General features: G+C 50.8%; 1 protein-coding gene across 2 annotated transcripts in view; it reads right to left on the bottom strand.

Annotated features, from left to right (window-relative positions):
• Nucleotides 1-5,695: 5,695 nt before the first annotated feature.
• Nucleotides 5,696-24,495, bottom strand: part of CCKBR (cholecystokinin B receptor) — a 123,369-nt gene continuing 104,569 nt past the window's right edge. For both annotated transcript variants that reach the window (XM_040426690.1, XM_040426689.1), the window contains exons 2-5: nucleotides 22,630-22,878; nucleotides 17,978-18,239; nucleotides 10,204-10,331; nucleotides 5,696-6,765 (exon numbers count right to left, since the gene is read on the bottom strand). In XM_040426690.1, the coding sequence (XP_040282624.1) occupies nucleotides 6,233-6,765; nucleotides 10,204-10,331; nucleotides 17,978-18,239; nucleotides 22,630-22,878 (1,172 nt within the window). In that variant the 3' untranslated portion in view covers nucleotides 5,696-6,232. The remainder of the gene's footprint in view (nucleotides 6,766-10,203; nucleotides 10,332-17,977; nucleotides 18,240-22,629; nucleotides 22,879-24,495) is intronic.

Raw genomic sequence — 24,495 nt, 5'->3', positions numbered from 1 at the left:
AGCTGAAACAGATCACAACCTGGAGGGAGAGGACCTCAACTAAGCTGAAACAGATCACAACCTGGAGGGAGAGGACCCCGACTAAGCTGAAACAGATCACAACATGGGGGGTAAAGGACCTCAACTAAGCTGAAACAGATCACAACCTGGAGGGAGAGGACCTCAACTAAGCTGAAACGGATCACAACCAGGAGGGAGAGGACCCCGACTAAGCTGAAACAGATCACAACCTGGAGGGGGGAGGACCTCAACTAAGCTGAAACAGATCACAACCTGGAGGGAGAGGACCCCGACTAAGCTGAAACAGATCACAAACTGGAGGGAGAGGACCTCAACTAAGCTGAAACAGATCACAACCTGGAGGGAGAGGACCCCGACTAAGCTGAAACAGATCACAACCTGGAGGGAGAGGACCCCGACTAAGCTGAAACAGATCATGACCTGGAGGGAGAGGACCTCAACTAAGCTGAAACAGATCACAACCTGGAGGGAGAGGAACTCAACTAAGCTGAAACAGATCACAACCTGGAGGGTGAGGACCTCAACTAAGCTGAAACAGATCACAACCTGGAGAGAGAGGACCTCAACTAAGCTGAAACAGATCACAACCTGGAGAGAGAGGACCTCAACTAAGCTGAAACAGATCACAACCTGGAAGGAGAGGACCTCAACTAAGCTGAAACAGATCACAAACTGGAGGGAGAGGACCCTGACTAAGCTGAAACAAATCACAACCTGGAGGGAGATGACCCGACCAAGCTGAAACAGATCACGATCTAAAGGGAGAGGACCCCATCATATCGACTCTCCTACTCTATATTTCAAGCCATATGACAACATATACACCCCCTACTCTATAAATCATGGCATATCACATCATATTGTGTAAAGCGCGGCAGAAGATAGTAGTGCTATATAAGTGCATAAAATAAATAATAAACATCGTCATGCCCCTCCGAACACCCCCCACAGCAGCTATGTTTTGCAGAACGAGCTCATGCAGATGAGCTCATGCAGATGAAGTGCAGGGGTGACTGAACTTCTCCTTTAAAGGGGTTGTCCCTTGACAAATATTTTACAGTTTATAAACCAGCACCTAGATCTGAAGACTTCTGCAACTGCCTGTAATTAACCATTCTGTATAGCCCCTGAGATATTCCATAAAATCTATCTGTGTGGCGCCACCTGCTGCTTGTTTTTTTCGTATTTCTTTGTCCTGCTCACGGAGAAGGCCGCACACGCTCATTTCCATCCTACAAGTGCCTCCTGAGCTGTGACAGGAAGAGAGCTACAGCAGAATGGACACGCCCACTGAGCTACAGCAGAATGGACACGCCCACTGAGCTGCAGCAGAATGGACACGCCCCCTGAGCTGCAGCAAAGACACGCCCCCTGAGCTGCAGCAGAGAAGACACGCCCCCCTGAGTTGTGACAGGAAGAGAGCTACAGCAGAATGGACACGCCCCCTGAGCTGCAGCAGAGAAGACACGCACCTGAGTTGCAGCAGAATGGACACGCCCCTGAGCTGCAGCAGAGAAGACACGCCCCCTGAGCTGCAGCAGAGTGTACACGCCCCCCTGAGCTGCAGCATAATGGACAAGCCCCCTGAGCTGCAGCAGAATGGACAAGCCCCCTGAGCTGCAGCAGAATGGACACACAACCTGAGCTACAGCAGAATGGACACGCCCCCTGAGCTGCAACAGAATCGACACACAACCTGAGCTACAGCAGAATGGACACGCCCCCTGAGCTGCAGCAGAATGGACATGCCCCCTGAGCTGCAGCAGAGAAGACACGCCCCCTGAGCTGCATCAGAATGGACACTCCCCCTGAGCTGCAGCAGAGAAGACACACCCCCTGAGCTGCCAGCTTAATATAAATCTAGAAGAGCAATGAATGAGGAGATCTCTGGATCCATGTGAGGTCCGGGGCTGGTTCTAGCTTCGTTAGGAAGAGATTGTCATGTCCTATATGATCTCTGATTTTCAATTTTTACATTTGTCGTGGGAGAACCCCTTTAAATATTGTAACCAGGACAATCTGAGTTATCATCATAAATACAAGAATCCTCCAGATGTAGCAGAGCTGAGCTCCTGGTCACATCACAATGTAGTCTGTTACATGAGACTGCAGGTATCAGGATGCTGCACCAAAGAATCAAATGACACACTCAGCTCTGCTACATCTGCAGATATCTGTGCCTGCCTGTCCCTGTAGGTGACATCACTGCTGGCACACACACCAACCACCCTGCGCTGCACCATTACAAAAGCAGTTAATGTATTTCATGAGTTGCCCGTCCATGCGTGTGATACGCTCGGATTCCTGGCCAGTGCTCTGATATCAGGGGATATCGTGGTTCCCGACCGCTCAATTATTCATCGGCACCAGTAAAATATTCATAGACAACGAACCGCAACCCAGAAATCCAGCTGTGAGGACGACCCCCCCAACCGCAGGGCCAGAACTGACGCACAGCCGCACCGCTCCTCAACACTGACCCCCAGCCGCAGAACCAACCGAGACCGCCAGCCGCACCGCTCCCCACCACTGACCCTCCAACCGCAGAACCAACCGAGACCGCCAGCTGCACCGCTCCCCACCACTGACCCCCCGACCGCAGAACCAACCGAGACCGCCAGCCGCATCGCTCCTCAACACTGACCCCCGACCGCAGAACCAACCAAGACCGCCAGCCGCATCGCTCCTCAACACTGACCCCCGACCGCAGAATCAACCAAGACCGCCAGCCGCATCGCTCCTCAACACTGACCCCCGAACGCAGAACCAACCAAGACCGCCAGCCGCACCGCTCCTCAACACTGACCCCCAGCGGCACTGCTCCCCAGCATTGACCCCCCCCAACCACAGAACCAACAAGACCGCCAGCTGCACCGCTCCCCACCACTGACCCCCGACCGCAGAACCAACTGAGACCGCCAGCCACACCGCTCCTCACCACTAACCCCCCGACCGCAGAACCAACCGAGACCACCAACCGCACCGCTCCTCAACACTGACTCCCAGCCGCACCGCTCCCCAGCATTGACCCCCCCAACCACAGAACCAACAAGACCGCCAGCCGCACCGCTCCCCATCACTGACTCCCCGACCGCAGAACCAACTGAGACCGCCAGCCGCACCGCTCCTCAACACTGACCCCCAGCCGCACCGCTCCCCATCACTTACCCGCAGCCGACCGCTCCCCAACACTGACCCCCAGCCGCACCGCTCCCCAGCACTGACCCCCAGCCGCACCGCTCCCCAGCACTGACCCCTAGCCGCACCGCTCCCCAGCCGCACCGCTCCCCAGCACTGACCCCCAGCCGCACCGCTCCCCAGCACTGACCCCCAGCCGCACCGCTCCCCAGCACTGACCCCTAGCCGCACCGCTCCCCAGCACTGACCCCTAGCCGCACCGCTCCCCAGCACTGACCCCCAGCCGCACCGCTCCCCAGCACTGACCCCAGCCGCACCGCTCCTCAACACTGACCCCCAGCGGCACTGCTCCCCAGCATTGACCCCCCCCAACCACAGAACCAACAAGACCGCCAGCTGCACCGCTCCCCACCACTGACCCCCGACCGCAGAACCAACTGAGACCGCCAGCCACACCGCTCCTCAACACTAACCCCCCGACCGCAGAACCAACCGAGACCACCAACCACACCGCTCCCCAGCACTGACCCCCAGCCGCACCGCTCCCCAGCACTGACCCCTAGCCGCACCGCTCCCCAGCCGCACCGCTCCCCAGCACTGACCCCTAGCCGCACCGCTCCCCAGCACTGACCCCAGCCGCACCGCTCCTCAACACTGACCCCCAGCGGCACTGCTCCCCAGCATTGACCCCCCCCAACCACAGAACCAACAAGACCGCCAGCCGCACCGCTCCCCACCACTGACCCCCCGACCGCAGAACCAACTGAGACCGCCAGCCGCACCGCTCCTCAACACTGACCCCCAGCCGCACCGCTCCCCATCACTTACCCGCAGCCGACCGCTCCCCAACACTGACCCCCAGCCGCACCGCTCCCCAGCACTGACCCCCAGCCGCACCGCTCCCCAGCACTGACCCCTAGCCGCACCGCTCCCCAGCCGCACCGCTCCCCAGCACTGACCCCCAGCCGCACCGCTCCCCAGCACTGACCCCCAGCCGCACCGCTCCCCAGCACTGACCCCTAGCCGCACCGCTCGCCAGCCGCACCGCTCCCCAGCACTGACCCCTAGCCGCACCGCTCCCCAGCACTGACCCCCAGCCGCACCGCTCCCCAGCACTGACCCCAGCCGCACCGCTCCTCAACACTGACCCCCAGCGGCACTGCTCCCCAGCATTGACCCCCCCCAACCACAGAACCAACAAGACCGCCAGCTGCACCACTCCCCACCACTGACCCCCGACCGCAGAACCAACTGAGACCGCCAGCCACACCGCTCCTCAACACTAACCCCCCGACCGCAGAACCAACCGAGACCACCAACCACACCGCTCCTCAACACTGACTCCCAGCCGCACCGCTCCCCAGCATTAACCCCCCCAACCACAGAACCAACAAGACCGCCAGCTGCACCGCTCCCCACCACTGACCCCCCGACCGCAGAACCAACTGAGACCGCCAGCCGCACCGCTCCTCAACACTGACCCCCAGCCGCACCGCTCCCCATCACTTACCCGCAGCCGACCGCTCCCCAACACTGACCCCCAGCCGCACCGCTCCCCAGCACTGACCCCCAGCCGCACCGCTCCCCAGCACTGACCCCTAGCCGCACCGCTCCCCAGCACTGACCCCCAGCTGCACCGCTCCCCAGCACTGACCCCTAGCCGCACCGCTCCCCAGCACTGACCCCCAGCCGCACCGCTCCCCAGCACTGACCCCAGCCGCACCGCTCCCCAGAACTGACCCCCAGCCGCACCGCTCCCCAGCACTGACCCCAGCCGCACCGCTCCCCAGAACTGACCCCAGCCGCACCGCTCCCCAGAACTGACCCCCAGCCGCACCGCTCCCCAGCACTGACCCCAGCCGCACCGCTCCCCAGAACTGACCCCCAGCCGCACCGCTCCCCAGCACTTACCCGCAGCCGCACCGCTCCCCAGCACTCACTGCTACTGGGATGTTTTTCACTGAATCTAATTGATCTATAGGACAGAACAGAGAGGCTCCAGGACGTCACAGTGGACTTCATCTCTTCCACCAGTGGTAAAGTCTGTGTTTGCCTCTGTCCACATTGGTGTCAGGGTCCGTTCCATCGGCTGATCTCTACTGTGAAATAATTAGTCAATGGGATCCATCAGGATACGAAAACAGATCCATCACCCTTCCCCCCCCCGACTCCGGTTATATCTGAAGCCCTGACACAAGTGTGAACCAGATCCTATATCTGTATCTTTGGCGTCTTATTTGGGAACCTCCGGAGTTGCAGGTCATGGGGCGTTCTGATGGAGTGATGGATGGTATTTCTGCATATTGACCAGAGGGATCCTCACTCAGGGCAGCAAGTATTCCCCTTTAATTGTCCCTGTATCACTCCCATCATCCATGTCCCAGAAGCTCACAATCTAATCTCCCTGTGTGGTCTACAATGTATTACTCCCATCATCCATGCCCCAGGAGCTTATAATCTTGTTTCCCTATGTGGTCTACAATGTATTACTCCATCCATCCATCCCTATCTCACACATTGGATCCAATGAGTGGAGGAAAACAGAGAACTTGGTGGAAACCCACGAGAACATGGGCAAACATACAGCCAACATACAGATGTGGCCCCAGGACCCCTGAACTGCCTTGTCACTAACTTCTAATATTCCCAGAATTCCTAGCTCTGATCAGACAGATTAACCCTATGGTAACATCCATACGCTCATAGGTGCCTCCTCACAAATCAGTGGTATCATTCCCGATTCCTGTAACACGAGGCGCCAATGTCCAGCTGCACCCAACACTTCATATATTGCACGATATTACAACATACAGAGGTACAACATCAACAATCGTGTCTTTCGGGTCCTCGGACCCACACTCATGCGTCTTTAATACTGGTTCCTGTGATCACACAACAGGACAGCACCAGAGGAACAGGAGGAACCAGTCGTGTGGTCCATCAAGGCTGCATTCCGTGTCATAGATCCATGGAGGAGCACGTCCTGCTCTTTTGGGAGGATGCGTGGAGTGGTCTATATTGGAGTGCTGGTCCCGAGATGGGGCTCACAATCCTTCCATGTTAGAGGCAGCGCTCATGGAGGCCCCAAGCTGCTGACAGTGGTGTAGCTAAACTTGGAAAAAGAAGCCCCCGTGGCCCCTATATCCTCCTCGGGTTCACGAAAACGCCGGCAAGGCTTGATACAACCAGCAAATGTGGCCAGAAATGCCTTACGAAAGCGCTTGTTCATGAAGCAGTAGATGATTGGGTTGACACAAGCGGACGTGTAAGACAACAAGTGGATGAAGGAAATGGGGGCTCCGGAGAGCATGTTATAGGCGGACTTCTCATCAAAGGCCTTCCAGGTGTTGGCAACATAAACTGGCATCCAACAGATGAAAAACATGGCCACGATGACAATGAGCATGCGGATGACGCGCTTCTTGGCTATGAGCTTGGCTTCGGAATTGTTGATGCGGGCGCGGTCCATCTTGGTGCAGGCGTCTGGAGTCAGGGTGGACATCTCCATAGTGTTACGTCGTTTGTTGACTTGGATGTAGCAGCCATCGCTCTCATCACAGTTGGTGGCAGATGTTGATATGGCGACACTGACGCCATTCTTAATGGCTGTAAGATAGAAGAAACAACACAAGGGTTTTAGGCCCAAATAGGAAAAAAGGTTGGAAAATGTTAGAAGAAACTGGAGGAAGTGGATGAGGAGTCTGTCCAGGCTGCAGGACCAGAAGGGAAGATACGCCATGTCTACACCATCTCCAAGCAAATATCTCCTTAGTACTCATCTATGGCTGTCCTGTCTGTCACATATGGCCGCTGCAGTGTAGTCATCCCTACAACCGGTGGTTAGACTGTCCTGGTAAAACTGCCCCTCACCAATACCCACACTATGACATCACCCGCGGTCCTCAAAGTCAGTCTTACACCTTATGAGAAAATATGGAGGTAACGGGAGAGGGAAACCAGGGCCCCTCTATAAATTGAGACTGCTGGATCTGGTGCTTCAAGATGGGTGGATCTGCTGCGTCCATACTGCTGGATCTAGTGCGTCCATACTGGTATTTACATATCGTTGGATCTAGTGCTTCCACACTGCTGCATTTGGTGCATCCACACTGCTGGATCTGGAGTTTTCACACTGCTGGATCTGTTGTGTCCACACTGATGAATCTCGGGTATCCATTCTTCTAAATCTTGTGCGTCCATACTGCTGGATCTGGTGTGTCCATACTGCTGGATCTGGTTTGTCCACAATGCTGGATTTGGTACATCCATACTAACGGATATGGTGCTGGATCCGGTGTGTCAACACTGGTGGATCTGCTGCGACCACACTGATGAATCTGGTATGTCCATAATGCTGGATCTGCTGTGTCCACACTGCTGGATCTGGTGTGTCCATACTATAGGATCTGGTGTGTCCATACTATAGGATCTGGTGTGTTCGCACTGCTGGTTCTGGTGTGTCTATAATGCTGGATCTGCTGTGTCCATACTGCTGGATCTGGTGTGTCCATACTGCTGGATCTGGTGTGTCCATACTATAGGATCTGGTGTGTCCATACTATAGGATCTGGTGTGTCCATACTATAGGATCTGGTGTGTCCATACTGCTGGATCTGCTGTGTCCATACTATAGGATCTGGTGTGTTCACACTGCTGGTTCTGGTGTGTCCATAATGCTGGATCTGCTGTGTCCATACTGCTGGATCTGCTGCGTACATACTGCTGGATCTGGTGTGTCCATACTGCTGGATCTGGTGTGTCCATACTGCTGGATCTGGTGTGTCCATACTGCTGGATCTGGTGTGTCCATACTGCTGGATCTGGTGTGTCCATACTGCTGGATCTAGTGAGTCCATACTATAGGATCTGGTGTGTCCATACTATAGGATCTGGTGTGTCCATACTGCTTGATCTGGTGTGTCGACACTGCTGGTTCTGGTGTGTCCATAATGTTGGATCTGCTGTGTCCACACTGCTGGATCTAGTGCGTCCATACTGCTTGATCTGTTGTGTCTATACTGTAGCGGAGCGTGTTTGGCTACACATACTATAGGATCTGGTGTGTCCATACTGCTGGATCTGGTGTGTCTATACTACAGGATCTGATGTGTCCATACTGCTGGATCTGGTGCATCCATACTGCTGGATCTGGTGTGTCCATACTATAGGGTCTGGTGCAGTCACACTGCTGGATCTGCTGAGTCCAAACTATAGGATCGGGTGTGTCCATACTGCTGGATCTGCTGTGTCCATACTACAGTATAGGATCTGGTGTGTCCATACTATTGGATCTGGTGTGTCCATATTATAGGATCTGGTGTGTCCATACTGCTGGATCTGGTGTGTCCATACTGCTGGATCTGATCCATCCATACTGCTGGATCTGATCCATCCATACTGCTGGATCTGGTGTGTCTACACTGCTCGATCTGGTGCGTACATACTGCAGGATCTGGTACGTCCACACTGGTGAATTTGGTGCATCCATACTTCTGGATCTGGTGTCTACACTGGTGGATCTGTTGTGTACATATTGCTGTATCTGGTGTATCCAAACTGGTGGATCTGTTGTGTACATATTGCTGTATCTGGTGTCTCCATACTATAGGATCGAGTGTGTCCATACTATAGGATCTGTTGTGTCCATATGTCACTGCCTGCCCTGTGAGAGATCTGAGAAGATTGGATAGACTTGCAGCACGTGAGTCTATCTGACAGGTCTTTCTGTGTTTCCTTTCTGTTTGTTGTGGGCAGGATCCCACCTCTCCACAGGTTCTGCTCATTAGCTGTTTAGAGGCTCTATTTAAGTCTGCCTCTTACTGCTGACTTTGCGGTTGATATTTCCTTCTGGAGTTCTATGCTGGTTGTTTGTGGATCCTCTGCTTCCCACTCGTCTCAAGCTAAGTCCTCCTGTTTTCTCCTTTGTGCGTGTGTTGCTTCTAGGTCTCACGGAGACCCTGGTTCCTTCACGGTGGAAGGTACCGGCTGTCTCATTCCCCGCTCCCTAAGTTAGGGTTTGCTACAGTGTCAGCAGGACTTAGGTTCCAGCGTATGAGTTCGTTCACCATCAGGACTTGCTTATACTGTCAGCAGTCAGGGAGAGGCTCAGGGATTGTTAGGAGGTTACCATTCCCTCCTCCCTAGCTTTGGGGCCTAGTCTGTTTACCTATTGCTGTTTGTTTTGTTGGTGTTCCCCTTATCCCCACTTACCGTGACACCATACTGCTGGAACTGGTGTGTCTACACTATGGGATCAGATGTGTCCACACTGCTGGATCTGGTGTCTCCACACTGCTGGATCTGGTGTGTCTATAGTGGTGGCTCTGGTGTGTCCACACTGCTGGATCTGGTGTGTCCACACTGCTGGATCTGGTGTGTCCACACTGCTGGATCTGGTGCGTCCACACTGCTGGATCTGGTGCGTCCACACTGCTGGATCTGGTGCGTCCACACTGCTGGATCTGGTGTGTCTATACTGGTGGATCTGGTGCGTCCACACTGCTGGATCTGGTGCGTCCACACTGGTGGATCTGGTGTGTCTATACTGCTGGATCTGGTGTGTCTATACTGCTGGATCTGGTGTGTCTATACTGCTGGATCTGGTGTGTCTATACTGCTGGATCTGGTGTGTCTATACTGGTGGATCTGGTGTGTCTATACTGGTGGATCTGGTGTGTCCACACTGCTGGATCTGGTGTGTCTATACTGGTGGATCTGGTGTGTCCACACTGCTAGATCTGGTGTATCCAAACTGGTGGATCTGGTGTGTCAACATTGGAGAATCTGGTAGCCTCATACTAGAGACGATAGGGGTTATACTTCTGTCTGGTGATTTTCTGGAATACCTACAGTTGTCACCTTGCTATTTCTGCCCAATACTGTCCAGATGAGGTCCCTCGATGCCTGCGGGAAGTTACCCAGGGACTGTAGGACGATATATTTTAAGTATAGCTATCTAATTCTCTAATAATGAAAAGTCAAAAAACAAAACCTTCCGCTCTGTCCCTTCCTAGGACAAATGGAGGAGATCTCGGGGTGTGGTACCTTTGGCCTCTTTGTTTAAGTCCATCTCAAACTGAATTCCTCTGTAGAGCTCATGCGAGATGAGTCCGTACGCCACAATCATCACCACTCCGGGAATGAAGAAGAGCACAGTAAGCAGGATGACGTACCTGGAGATGAGACACAGGACACAAGCTGAACATCAGTGCAGATCAAGGGGCCCCATGAAGGGCCACACAACATACAATACAACCATATAAGGGAGACCAGGCATCAATGCTACAATCTTATAATCCATTATGTAGGAAGCCTGAAAACGTCATAGTGATACATCGGTAAACGTCTCACCATGTGCATGCTTCTGATGTGTGCAAATAACTTGAGCAATGAGAAGATGCAGGTGTTGTAATACTGGGATTATATCGACTGGAAAAACTTTCAGGAGAATATAAAAAAATAGGTCATTCCAAGCTCAGGGGGAACATGGGGGACAGGAAGAAACAAAGGAGTCTGGAGAGGAAAGAGGGGCCTGGAGGGGACAGAGGAGTCTGGAGAGGAAAGAGGGGCCTGGAGGGGACAGAGGAGTCTGGAGAGGAAAGAGGGGCCTGGAGGAGAAAGAGGAGTCTGGAGAGGAAAGAGGGGCCTGGAGGGGACAGAGGAGTCTGGAGAGGAAAGAGAGGCCTGGAGGGGACAGAGGAGTCTGGAGAGGAAAGAGAGGCCTGGAGGGGACAGAGGAGTCTGGAGAGGAAAGAGGGGCCTGGAGGGGACAGAGGAGTCTGGGAAGGAAAGAGGGGCCTGGAGGGGACAGAGGAGTCTGGCGAGGAAAGAGGGGCCTGGAGGGGACAGAGAGGTCTGGAGAGGAAAGAGGGGCCTGGAGAGGAAAGAGGGGCCTGGAGGGGACAGAGGGGTCGGGAGAGGAAAGAGGGGCCTGGAGAGGAAAGAGGGGCCTGGAGGGGACAGAGGAGTCTGGAGAGGAAAGAGGGGCCTGGAGAGGAAAGAGGGGCCTGGAGGGGACAGAGGGGTCGGGAGAGGAAAGAGGGGCCTGGAGAGGAAAGAGGGGCCTGGAGGGGACAGAGGGGCCTGGAGAGGAAAGAGGGGCCTGGAGGGGACAGAGGAGTCTGGAGAGGAAAGAGGGGTCTGGAGGGGACAGAGGAGTCTGGGGAGGAAAGAGGGGCCTGGAGGGGACAGAGGAGTCTGGGGAGGAAAGAGGGGCCTGGAGGGGACAGAGGAGTCTAGGGAGGAAAGAGAGGCCTGGAGGGGACAGAGGAGTCTGGAGAGGAAAGAGGGGCCTGGAGGGGACAGAGGAGTCTGGGGAGGAAAGAGGGGCCTGGCGGGGACAGAGGAGTCTGGGGAGGAAAGAGGGGCCTGGAGGGGACAGAGGAGTCTGGGGAGGAAAGAGGGGCCTGGAGGGGACAGAGGAGTCTGGAGAGGAAAGAGGGGCCTGGAGGGGACAGAGGAGTCTGGAGAGGAAAGAGGGGCCTGGAGGAGACAGAGGGGTCTGGGGAGGAAAGAGGGGCCTGGAGGGGACAGAGGAGTCTGGGGAGGAAAGAGGGGCCTGGAGGGGACAGAGGAGTCTATGGAGGAAAGAGGGGCCTGGAGGGGACAGAGGAGTCTGGAGAGGAAAGAGAGGCCTGGAGGGGACAGAGGAGTCTGGGGAGGAAAGAGGGGCCTGGAGGGGACAGAGGAGTCTGGAGAGGAAAGAGGGGCCTGGAGGAGACAGAGGAGTCTGGGGAGGAAAGAGGGGCCTGGAGGGGACAGAGGAGTCTGGGGAGGAAAGAGGGGCCTGGAGGAGACAGAGGAGTCTGGGGAGGAAAGAGGGGCCTGGAGGGGACAGAGGAGTCTGGAGAGGAAAGAGAGGCCTGGAGGGGACAGAGGAGTCTGGGGAGGAAAGAGGGGCCTGGAGGGGACAGAGGAGTCTGGAGAGGAAAGAGGGGCCTGGAGGGGACAGAGGAGTCTGGGGAGGAAAGAGGGGCCTGGAGGGGACAGAGGAGTCTGGGGAGGAAAGAGGGGCCTGGAGGGGACAGAGGAGTCTGGGGAGGAAAGAGGGGCCTGGAGGGGACAGAGGAGTCTATGGAGGAAAGAGGGGCCTGGAGGGGACAGAGGAGTCTGGGGAGGAAAGAGGGGCCTGGAGGGGACAGAGGAGTCTATGGAGGAAAGAGGGGCCTGGAGGGGACAGAGGAGTCTGGGGAGGAAAGAGGGGCCTGGAGGGGACAGAGGAGTCTGGAGAGGAAAGAGGGGCCTGGAGGGGACAGAGGAGTCTGGGGACGAAAGAGGGGCCTGGAGGGGACAGAGGAGTCTGGGGAGGAAAGAGGGGCCTGGAGGGGACAGAGGAGTCTGGAGAGGAAAGAGGGGTCTGGAGGGGACAGAGGAGTCTGGGGAGGAAAGAGGGGCCTGGAGGGGACAGAGGAGTCTGGAGAGGAAAGAGGGGCCTGGAGGGGACAGAGGAGTCTGGGGACGAAAGAGGGGCCTGGAGGGGACAGAGGAGTTATGTGAAATATAAAAAAGTTATGGCTCAAGGAAGATAGGAAAGAAAAATGAAAATGAAAAAATGAAAAAACAAACAAAAAACATCCAGTGGTGAAAGGGTTAAAGTTCCCAGTCTGCCCCGGAGCACATGTACGTGTATGGAGGAGTCGGGAGAGAGAGAATGGCTGGCTGTATATGTATGTGAATGGGGGAGTCGGGAGAGAGAGCTGCTGGCTGTATATGTATGTGTATGGGGGAGTCGGGAGACAGAGCTGCTGGCTGTATATGTATGTGTATGGAGGAGTCGGGAGAGAGAGCTGCTGGCTGTAAATTTATGTGTATGGGGGAGTCGGGAGACAGAGCTGATGGCTGTACATGTATGTGTATGGGGGAGTCGGGAGAGAGAGCTGCTGGCTGTACATGTATGTGTATGGGGGAGTCGGGAGAGAGAGCTGCTGGCTGTACATGTATGTGTATGGGGGAGTCGGGAGACAGAGCTGATGGCTGTACATGTATGTGTATGGGCGAGTCGGGAGAGAGAGCTGCTGGCTGTACATGTATGTGTATGGGGGAGTCGGGAGAGAGAGCTGCTGGCTGTACATGTATGTGGGAGTCGGGAGACAGAGCTGATAGCTGTACATGTATATGTATGGGGGAGTCGGGAGACAGAGCTGCTAGCTGTACATGTACAGTACAGACCAAAAGTTTGGACACACCTTCTCATTCAAAGAGTTTTCTTTATTTTCATGACTATGAAGACATCAAAACTATGAATTAACACATGTGGAATTATATACATAACAAACAAGTGTGAAACAACTGAAAATATGTCATATTCTAGGTTCTTCAAAGTAGCCACCTTTTGCTTTGATTACTGCTTTGCACACTCTTGGCATTCTCTTGATGAGCTTCAAGAGGTAGTCCCCTGAAATGGTCTTCACTTCACAGGTGTGCCCTGTCAGGTTTAATAAGTGGGATTTCTTGCCTTATAAATGGGGTTGGGACCATCAGTGGCGTTGAGGAGAAGTCAGGTGGATACACAGCTGATAGTCCTACTGAATAGACTGTTAGAATTTGTATTATGGCAAGAAAAAAGCAGCTAAGTAAAGAAAAAAGAGTGGCCATCATTACTTTAAGAAATGAAGGTCAGTCAGTCAGTCGAAAAATTGGGAAAACTTTGAAAGTAAGGGCTATTTGACCATGAAGGAGAGTGATGGGGTGCTGCGCCAGATGACCTGGCCTCCACAGTCACCGGACCTGAACCCAATCGAGATGGTTTGGGGTGAGCTGGACCGCAGAGTGAAGGCAAAAGGGCCAACAAGTGTTAAGCATCTCTGGGAACTCCTTCAAGACTGTTGGAAGACCATTTCAGGGGACTACCTCTTGAAGCTCATCAAGAGAATGCCAAGAGTGTGCAAAGCAGTAATCAAAGCAAAAGGTGGCTACTTTGAAGAACCTAGAATATGACATATTTTCTGTAGTTTCACACTTGTTTGTTATGTATATAATTCCACATGTGTTAATTCATAGTTTTGATGCCTTCATAGTCATGAAAATAAAGAAAACTCTTTGAATGAGAAGGTGTGTCCAAACTTTTGGTCTGTACTGTATGTGTATGGGCAAATCGAGAGAGATAGCTGCTGGCTGAAAATGTATATGTATGGGGCAGTCGGGAGACAGAGCTGATGGCTGTACATGTATGTGGGAGTCGGGAGAGAGAGCTGCTGGCTGTACATGTATGTGTATGGAGGAGTCGGGAGAGAGAGCTGCTGGCTGTACATGTATGTGTATGGAGGAGTCGGGAGAGAGAGCTGCTGGCTGTACATGTATGAGTATGGGCGAGTCGGGAGAGAGAGCTGCTGGCTGTACATGTATGTGTATGGGGGAGTCGGGAGAGAGAGCTGCTGGCTGTACATGTATGTGTATGGAGGAGTCGGGAGAGAGAGCTGCTGGCTGTACATGTATGTGTATGGAGGAGTCGGGAGAGAGAGCTGCTGGCTGTACATGTATGAGTATGGGAGAGTCGGGAACAGAGCTGATGGCTGTACATGTATGTGTATGGGCGAGTCGGGAGAGAGAGCTGCTGGCTGTACATGTATGTGTATGGGGGAGTCGGGAACAGAGCTGATGGCTGTACATGTATGTGTATGGAGGAGTCGGGAGAGAGAGCTGCTGGCTGTACATGTATGTGTATGGGGGAGTCGGGAGAGAGAGCTGCTGGCTGTACATGTATGTGTATGGGCGAGTCGGGAGAGAGAGCTGCTGGCTGTACATGTATGTGTATGGAGGAGTCGGGAGAGAGAGCTGCTGGCTGTACATGTATGTGTATGGAGGAGTCGGGAGAGAGAGCTGCTGGCTGTACATGTATGTGTATGGGGGAGTCGGGAGAGAGAGCTGCTGGCTGTACATGTATGTGTATGGAGGAGTCGGGAGAGAGAGCTGCTGGCTGTACATGTATGTGTATGGAGGAGTCGGGAGAGAGAGCTGATGGCTGTACATGTATGTGTATGGGCGAGTCGGGAGAGAGCCGCTGGCCGTACAATTGTTCGGCCGACCGTTACTGAATGTGCATGGCGGCCATAACACCTGCACATTTCTGATCCTTTAAGATGTTCTGCTCAGAGAGGACTCAGGGCCTCAGATGCTATACAGAAGTCAGAGATGAGGATGTTCTGGGTTGAAGGAGCAGCCACGTTTGGTGCTGACACTGGCAGATGTCACATGACATGTTCTCCACGGCTGGGACCAGCAGTGACCTATGGATGTTTTTCCTCTGGCCATTAGTGTTGCTCTAACCCGTCCTCGCACATAACACACCCCTGGACCAAGACACCCAAATGGCAGAAGTGTCGCTATGACCTTGAGTGTTCTCAGACCCCACAGCCTCCACTTGCTTGGACTCCACTCCAATCTTCCATCCACAGAGGTGGTTCCTGTGACGTAGAGGTCAGCAGTTGTTGATGCAGTTCCTCCTCAGTGATCTCTGCCCAGACAATTAGGAGAGGTGCTCTCTCGCATTTGTGACTGTCGGGGACATTCCTGTTACTGTTTACTAAGAGCTTGTAATCTAGAAGTAAATACCAGATATGATGTCCTTGTGGAGCTTTACGACTTTCTCCACCTAACGTTCCTGCAGAAGGACATGGAGGTCGTTGTCCAATGTCACCCATTATACACCAGGCCGCCCCGCTCATTCCTTTACTGTTTACTTTACTTGGCTCTCGGAAATCACGAAATGAAGAGCCTGACCATGGCAGCGTTCACAGCGCAAAGTCTGGACATGACGGAAACCGTACCAGCCTATCAAGCTCATCACCACCAAGTGGCAGAAGAGCAAGAGATTCTCCATAGGTCATCACCTCCTGAGAAACCTATGAGGCCGGTGTCATGTGCTCTTCAATGCAGAATAAATGCCCCCCCCCCCATGCGTAATAAAGCAGCCTTATACTGTGACGAGCGGATAGCGGAGCAGAGGTGGACTATATTGAGGTGACGAGGACGGAAGAAATATATAGTCAAGTCCATAAATATTGGGACACTGACACAATTGTAACATTTTTGGCTCTATTCACCACCACAATGGATTTGAAATGAAACAAACAAGATGTGCTTTACCTGCAGACTGTCAGCTGTAATTTGAGGGGATTTACATCCAAATCAGGTGAACGGTGCAGGAATTACAGCAGTTTGCATATGTGCCTCCCACTTGTTAAGGGATCAAAAGTAATGGGACAGAATAATAATCATAAATCAAACTTTCACTTTTTAATACTTGGTTGCAATTCCTTTGCAGTCAATTACAGCCTGAAGTCTGGAACGCATAGACATCACCAGACGCTGGGTCTCATCCCTGGTGATGCTCTGCCAGGCCTCTACTGCAACTGTCTTCAGCTCCTGCTTGTTCTTGGGGCATTTTCCCTTCAGTTTTGTCTTCAGCAAGTGAAATGCTCAATCGGATTCAGGTCCGGTGATTGACTTGGCCATTGCAGAACATTCCACTTCTTTCCCTTATAAACTCTTTGGTTGCTTTTGCAGTATGCTTTGGGTCATTGTCCATCTGCACTGTGAAGAGCCGTCCAATGAGTTCTGAAGCATTTGGCTGAATATGAGCAGATAATATTGCCCGAAACACTTCAGAATTCATCCTGCTGCTTTTGTCAGCAGTCACATCATCAATAAATACAAGAGAAGCAGTTCCATTGGCAGCCATACATGCCCACGCCATGACACTACCACCACCATGCTTCACTGATGAGGTGGTATGCTTAGGATCATGAGCAGTTCCTTTCCTTCTCCATACTCTTCTCTTCCAATCACTCTGGTACAAGTTGATCTTGGTCTCATCTGTCCATAGGATGTTGTTCCAGAACTGTGAAGGCTTTTTTAGATGTCGTTTGGCAAACTCTAATCTGGCCTTCCTGTTTTTGAGGCTCACCAACGGTTTACATCTTGTGGGGAACCCTCAGTATTCACTCTGGTGAAGTCTTCTCCTGGTTGTTGACTTTGACACACATACACCGACCTCCTGGAGAGTGTTCTTGATCTGGCCAACTGTTGTGAAGGGTGTTTTCTTCACCAGGGAAAGAATTCTTCGCTCATCCACCACAGTTGTTTTCCATGGTCTTCCGGGTCTTTTGGTGTTGCTGAGCTCACCGGTGCGTTCCTTCTTTTTAAGAATGTTCCAAGCAGTTGTTTTGGCCAGGCCTAATGTTTTTGCTATCTCTCTGATGGGTTTGTTGTGTTTTTTCAGCCTAATGATGGCTTCACTCATAGTGACAGCTCTTTGGATCTCATCTTGAGAGTTGACAGCAACAGATTCCAAATGCAGATAGCAGACTGGAAATGACCTCTGGACCTTTTATCTGCTCATTGTAATTGGGATAATGAGGGAATAACACACACCTGGCCATGGAACAGCTGAGAAGACAATTGTCCCATTACTTCTGGTCCCTTAACAAGTGGGAGGCACATATGCAAACTGCTGTAATTCCTGCACCGTTCACCTGATTTGGATGTAAATACCTCAAATTACAGCTGACAGTCTGCAGGTAAAGCACATCTTGTTTGTTTCATCTCACATCCATTGTGGTGGTTTATAGAGCCAAAAATGTCAGAATTGTGTCCATGTCCCAATATTTATGGACCTGACTGCAGAGCACGTATGACTGATGAGACGCGCCATGTAACTGTGACCACATGAGACATGAACTCAATGTCTCCACCCGCTTTCTGCTGCACACTGACTGACACATGAACCCAGCACAGAGAAAAGATGGGGGACATGCTGGATGTCTGCAGGATTGGAGACAAGGGTTGACACCCAGAACACGTATGTGACGTGACCGCTTACCATGCCTGCTGCACCTGGTCATTGGGCCACTTCAGGCGGCACTGGTAGCCCTCTTGGTTCCCGGCCATGGTGAAGCTCACCAGCTTGTTGTACACAAGGTACGGGATCATTATTACGATGGATAGGATCCAGGTGGCAGCGATGACCTTGTAGGCGTGGGATCGGGTCTGCCAGACACGGGACTTCAAGGGATTGCAAATAGCGCTGTAGCGTTCGATGGCAATGGCCACCAGGTTGAAGGTGGAGACGCTGACGGAGATACCTGTGGGGTGAAGAGAGATGAACAGGGATGAGACAGACAGGGCCTCACAGTGTCAAGACAATCCATAATATGTATCTCTGAGCACTACCTTATCTCTGAGCTCCACCTTACTATCTCTGAGCTCTCCCTTATTATCCTCGAGCTCCAATTTATAATCTCTGAGCTCTAAATTATTATCTCTGAGCACTCCCTTACTATCTCTGAGCACTACTTTATAATCTAAGCTCTCCCTTACTATCTCTGAGCACTTCCTTATCTCTGAGCTCTAATTCATCATCTCTGATCTGTAAATTATTATCTCTGAGCACTCACTATCTGTGAGCACTTCCTTATCTCTGAGCTCTAATTCATCATCTTTGATCTGTAAATTATTATCTCTGAGCACTCCCTTACTATCTCTGAGCACTACTTTATAATCTAAGCTCTCCCTTACTATCTCTGAGCACTTCCTTATCTCTGAGCTCTAATTCATCATCTCTGATCTGTAAATTATTATCTCTGAGCACTCCCTTACTATGCACTACTTTATAATCTAAGCTCTCCCTTACTATCTCTGAGCACTTCCTTATCTCTGAGCTCTAATTCATCATCTTTGATCTGTAAATTATTACCTCTGAGCACTCACTTACTATCTGTGAGCACTTCCTTATCTCTGAGCTCTAATTCATCATCTCTGATCTGTAAATTATTATCTCTGAGCACTCACTTACTATCTGTGAGCACTACTTTATAATCTAAGCTCTCCCTTACTATCTCTGAGCACTTCCTTATCTCTGAGCACTACTTTTAATCTCAGCTCTCCCTTATTATCCCTGAGCTCCACCTTATCTCTGAACTCTCCCTTACTACCTCTGAGCACTACTTTATAATCTGAGCTCTCCCTTATTATCCCTGAGCTCCACCTTATCTCTGAGCTCCACCTTACTACCTCTGAGCACTACTTTATAATCTGAGCTCTCCCTTATTATCCCTGAGCTCCACCTTATCTCTGAGCTCCACCTTACTACCTCTGAGCACTACTTTATAATCTGAGCTCTCCCTTATTATCTATGAGCTCCACCTATTTCTTAGCTCTCCCTTATTATCCATTATTATCCCTGAGTGCCACCATCATCTCTGAGCTCAACCTTATTATTTGAGCTCTCTGTTACTATCTCTGAACTCCACCCAATTATCTCTGAGCTCTACCTTATCACCTCTGGGCTCCATCTTATCGTCTCTGAGCTCTACTTCATCATCTCTGAGCTCTTCCTTACTATCTCTGAGCACTACTTTATAATCTGAGCTCTACCTTATTATCGTTAAACTCTACCTTATTATCGCTGAGCTCTGCGTTATTATCTGTGAGTTCCATCTTATTATCTCTGAGCTCTTCCTTATTATCCCTGACCGCCACCTTACTATCTCTATACTTCACCCTATTATCTGAGCTCTACCTTATCTCTGCTCCACCTTATTATCTCTGAGCTCTACCTTATCACTTCTGAATTCCATTTTATCATGTCTGAGCTCTACGTCATCTCTGAGTTCTCCCTTACTATCTTTGAGCACTACTTTATAATCTGAGCTCTACTATTGCTGAGCTCTGCCTTATTATCTGTCAGCTCCATCTTATTATCTCTGAGCTCCACCTTACTATCTCTGAGCACTACTTCATAATCTGAGCTCTAACTTATTATCTATGACCTCTAACTTTATAAACTCGGAGCTCTACCTTAATATTTCTGAGCTCCATTTTTCAATTTCTGAGCTCTACCTTACTATCTCTGAGCTCTACCTTACTATCTCTGAGCATTGCCTTATTATCTCTGAGCTCTGTCTTATTATCTCTGAGCTCTGTCTTATTATCTCTGAGCTCTGTCCTATTATCTCTGAGCTCTGTCCTATTATCTCTGAGCTCTGTCCTATTATCTCTGAGCTCTGTCCTATTATCTCTGAGCTCTGTCCTATTATCTCTGAGCTCTACTTTATAATCACTGAGTTCTACCATATTATCTCTGCTCTCTACCTTATTATCTCTGAGCTCCACCTTAACTCTGAGCTCAATCTTAATATCTCTCAGCTACACTGTAACTGTAAGTGCAACTTTATAATCTCTGAGCTCTACTTTATAATCTCTGAGCTCTACCTTTTCATCTCTGAACTCCACCTCATTATCTCTGAGCTGTACTTTATTATCTTAGCTCTACCTTATTATCTCTGAGCTTCTCTGAGCTCTACCTTACTAGCTCTACCTTGTTATCTCTGAGCTCAATCTTAATATCTTACCTCTACTTTATTATCTTTAAGCTCCACCTTATCTCTGAGCTTCACCTTATTATCTCTAAACTCCACTTTATAATCCCTGAGCTCTACTTTATTATCCCTGAGCTCTATCTTATCTCTGAGCTTCACCTTATCTCTAAGCTCCACCTTAAAATCTCTGAACTCTACTTTATAATCTCTGAGCTCTACCTTATTATCTCTGAGCTCTACCTTATTATCTCTGAGCTCCACCTTAATATCTCTGAACTCTACCGAATTATCTCTGAGCTGTACTTTATAATCTCTGATCTCTACCTTATTATCACTTTATTATCTCTGAGCTCTACCTTATTATCTCTGAGCTCTACCTTATAATCGCTGAGCAGTATCTTATCTACCCCATAATCTGACTTCTGCCTCATATTTCTAAGCTCTCCCTTATTATTTCTAAAGGCGCAGTTAGGTGCTGCGAAGAGAAGACGATTGGTGGGAATGGAGCGTTCCTTCCTGACAGTTGGCTGCTTGTTAAGTGCAGGTGAAGCTCTGGACTTACACTCAGCGATCCCCTACACAGTATGAGCACTATGGATGGCTGCTGTCATCACTCATCGCCATACAGAGTCATTGCTCCTGGGCAGCAGAGGCTGTTTACACACCGCCAGATTATCGGGTGTTTGTAGGAATGTTCCCTCCCTATAATCAGCCTGAACTTCGGTCTGTGTAAATCAAGCTTAAGCTCTAGTTTATTATCTCAGGGCTCTGCATTATTATCACAGCGCTCTGTATTATTATCTCAGCGCTCTGCATTGTTATCTCAGGGCTCTGCATCATTATCTCAGGGCTCTGCATCATTATCTCAGGGCTCTGCATCATTATCACAGGGCTCTGTATTATTATCTCAGGGCTCTGCATTATTATCTCAGCGCTCTGCATTATTATCTCAGGGCTCTGCATTATTATCTCACTCAGGGCTCTGCATAATTATCTCACTCAGGGCTCTGCATTATTATCTCAGAGCTCTACATTATCATCTCAGGGCTCTGCATTATAATGATAGGGCTCTGCATTATTATCTCAGGAGTCTGCATTATTATCTCAGGGCTCTGCATTATTATCTCAGGGATCTGCATTATCATTATAGGGCTCTGCATTATTATCTCAGGGCTCTGCATTATTATCACAGGGCTCTGCATTATTATCACAGGGCTCTGCATTATTATCTCAGGGCTCTGCATTATTATCACAGGGCTCTGCATTATTATCACAGGGCTCTGCATTATTATCACAGGGCTCTGCATTATTATCTCAGAGCTCTGCATTATTATCACAGGGCTCTGCATCATTATCACAGGGCTCTGTATTATTATCTCAGGGCTCTGCATCATTATCACAGGGCTCTGCATTATTATCACAGGGCTCTGCATTATTATCACAGGGCTCTGCATTATTATCTCAGGGATCTGCATTATCATTATAGGGTTCTGCATTATTGTGTCAGGGCTCTGCATTATTATCACAGGGCTCTGCATTATTGTGTCAGGGCTCTGCATTATTGTGTCAGAGCTCTACATTATCACTAAACAGTGGATGAAGCCTTCTGGTGAAAACAATTGATGGTCGGGGATGCCGGATGTCTGCCTCCACCCATCTCATATGACCTGATGACAGGTCATTAAAGGGGATGTTCCATTAAGACAATGGGACAACCCCTTTAAGTCAGACGCCAGGCTCGCCACTAGAAATATGTTTTATAAGATTTATCTACAGGCTAAAAAAAACTTCACCAAGGACGGTGCTCTGCCTCACTGGATGAAGATCTGGCTCGGTCCTGCTCCACAGCTGCTCAGCTGTTACAGTGTAGCCAGGGAAGGGCTAAACACAAAGCCCCCGACCATAGAGCGCCATTCATTGTACTACTGCCTCTGACCCGAGTATGACTGCAAGCCCCCTATAGAATGGCCCCTGTGTCTGATCTAGAGAACCTTCTGTTAGCAGCAAGGCCTGGACTTCAGACTGATACACTGTAACAAACATGTCAGGAGAAGCATTGTCTAGAGGTAGATACATTGTAACGAACCTTCAGCTGTTGGAAACAGTAGATGAGGAGGAGCCTCTGGAAGTTAATATTTCACTGACAGATTCTTACCCATGAAGTACGCGGCGGTCTTACAGATGACCTCCCCGAAGATGAAGTTCCCCAGGAGGTTGGGGATAAGGGTGAAGGGCATGCAGAGCAGGGACACCATGATGTCGCTGACGGCCAGGGACAGCAGGAAGCAGTTGGTGATGGTGCGCAGACGCTTGTTCATCACCAGGACGATGATGATGAGAGTATTCCCGAAGACGCTGAGGAGGAAGATGACACAGTACAGCAGGATCCGCACCCAGTTCAGATCTGAAGGGACAATGAGACCTGACGTAAGAGCCAAAAACTGCAATAATCACATGTCTAGTCACATCCAGAGCTGCACTCACTATTCTGCTGTTACATCAGGTCTTATACTCCAGTCACTATTCTGCTGTCACATCAGGTCTTATACTCCAGTCACATCCAGAGCTGCAGTCACTATTCTGCTGTTACAGCAGGTATTATACTCCAGTTACATCCAGAGCTGCACTCACTATTCTTACATCATGTCTTATACTCTAGCCACATCCAGAGCTGCAGTCACTATTCTACTGTTACGTCAGGTCTTATACTCCAGTCACATCCAAAGCTGCAGTCACTATTCTGCTGTTACATCAGGTCTTATACTCCAGTCACATTCAGAGCTGCAGTCACTATTCTGCTGTTACAGCAGGTATTATACTCCAGTTACATCCAGAGCTGCACTCACTATTCTTACATCATGTCTTATACTCCAGCCACATCCAGAGCTGTAGTCACTATTCTGCTGTTACATCAGGTCTTATACTCCAGTCACATTCAGAGCTGCAGTCACTATTCTGCTGTTACAGCAGGTATTATACTCCAGTTACATCCAGAGCTGCACTCACTATTCTTACATCATGTCATACTCCAGCCACATCCAGAGCTGCAGTCATTATTCTACTGTTACGTCAGGTCTTATACTCCAGTCACATCCAGAGATGCAGTCACTATTCTGCTGTTGCGTCAGGTCTTATACTCCAGTCACATCCAAAGCTGCAGTCACTGTTCTGCTTTTCCATCATGTCTTATACTTCAGTCACATCCAGAGCAGCAGTCACTATTCTGCTGTTACGTCAGGTCTTAAACTCCAGTCACATCCAAAGCTGCAGTCACTATTCTGCTGTTACGTCAGGTCTTATACTTCAGTCACATCCAGAGCAGCAGTCACTATTCTGCTGTTACATCAGGCCTTATACTCCAGTCACATCCAGAGCTGCAGTCACTATTCTGCTGTTACATCATGTTTAATACGCCACTCACATCCAGAGCTGCACTCACTATTCTGCTGTTACATCAGGCCTTATACCCCATTAACATCAAGAGCTGCACTCACTCTTCTGCTGTTCCATTGGGTATTATACTCCAGTCACATCCAGACTGACACCTCCTGACTGACGGCCCCTGACTGACGGCCCCTGACTGACGGCACCTGACTGACACCTCCTGACCGACACCTCCTGACCGACACCTCCTGACCGACGGCCCCTGACCGACACCTCCTGACTGACACTTCCTGACTGACACCTCCTGACTGACACCTCCTGACCGACACCTCCTGACCGACACCTCCTGACCGACAGCCCCTGACTGATACCTCCTGGCTGACACCTCCTGGCTGACACCCCCTGACTGACACCTCCTGACTGATACCCTTTACTGACACCTCCTGACTGATAGCTCCTGACTGATAGCTCCTGGCTGACACCTCCTGGCTGACACCTCCTGAGTGACACCTCCTGACTGATAGCACTTTACTGATACCTCCTGGCTGATACCTCCTGGCTGACACCTCCTGACTGATACCCTTTACTGACACCTCCTGACTGATAGCTCCTGACTGATAGCTCCTGGCTGACACCT

Source organism: Bufo bufo, chromosome 3 (assembly GCF_905171765.1).
Source record: "Bufo bufo chromosome 3, aBufBuf1.1, whole genome shotgun sequence".
In the NCBI taxonomy this organism is placed as follows: Eukaryota; Metazoa; Chordata; class Amphibia; order Anura; family Bufonidae; genus Bufo; species Bufo bufo.
This window is presented reverse-complemented; position numbering and strand designations above follow the sequence as displayed.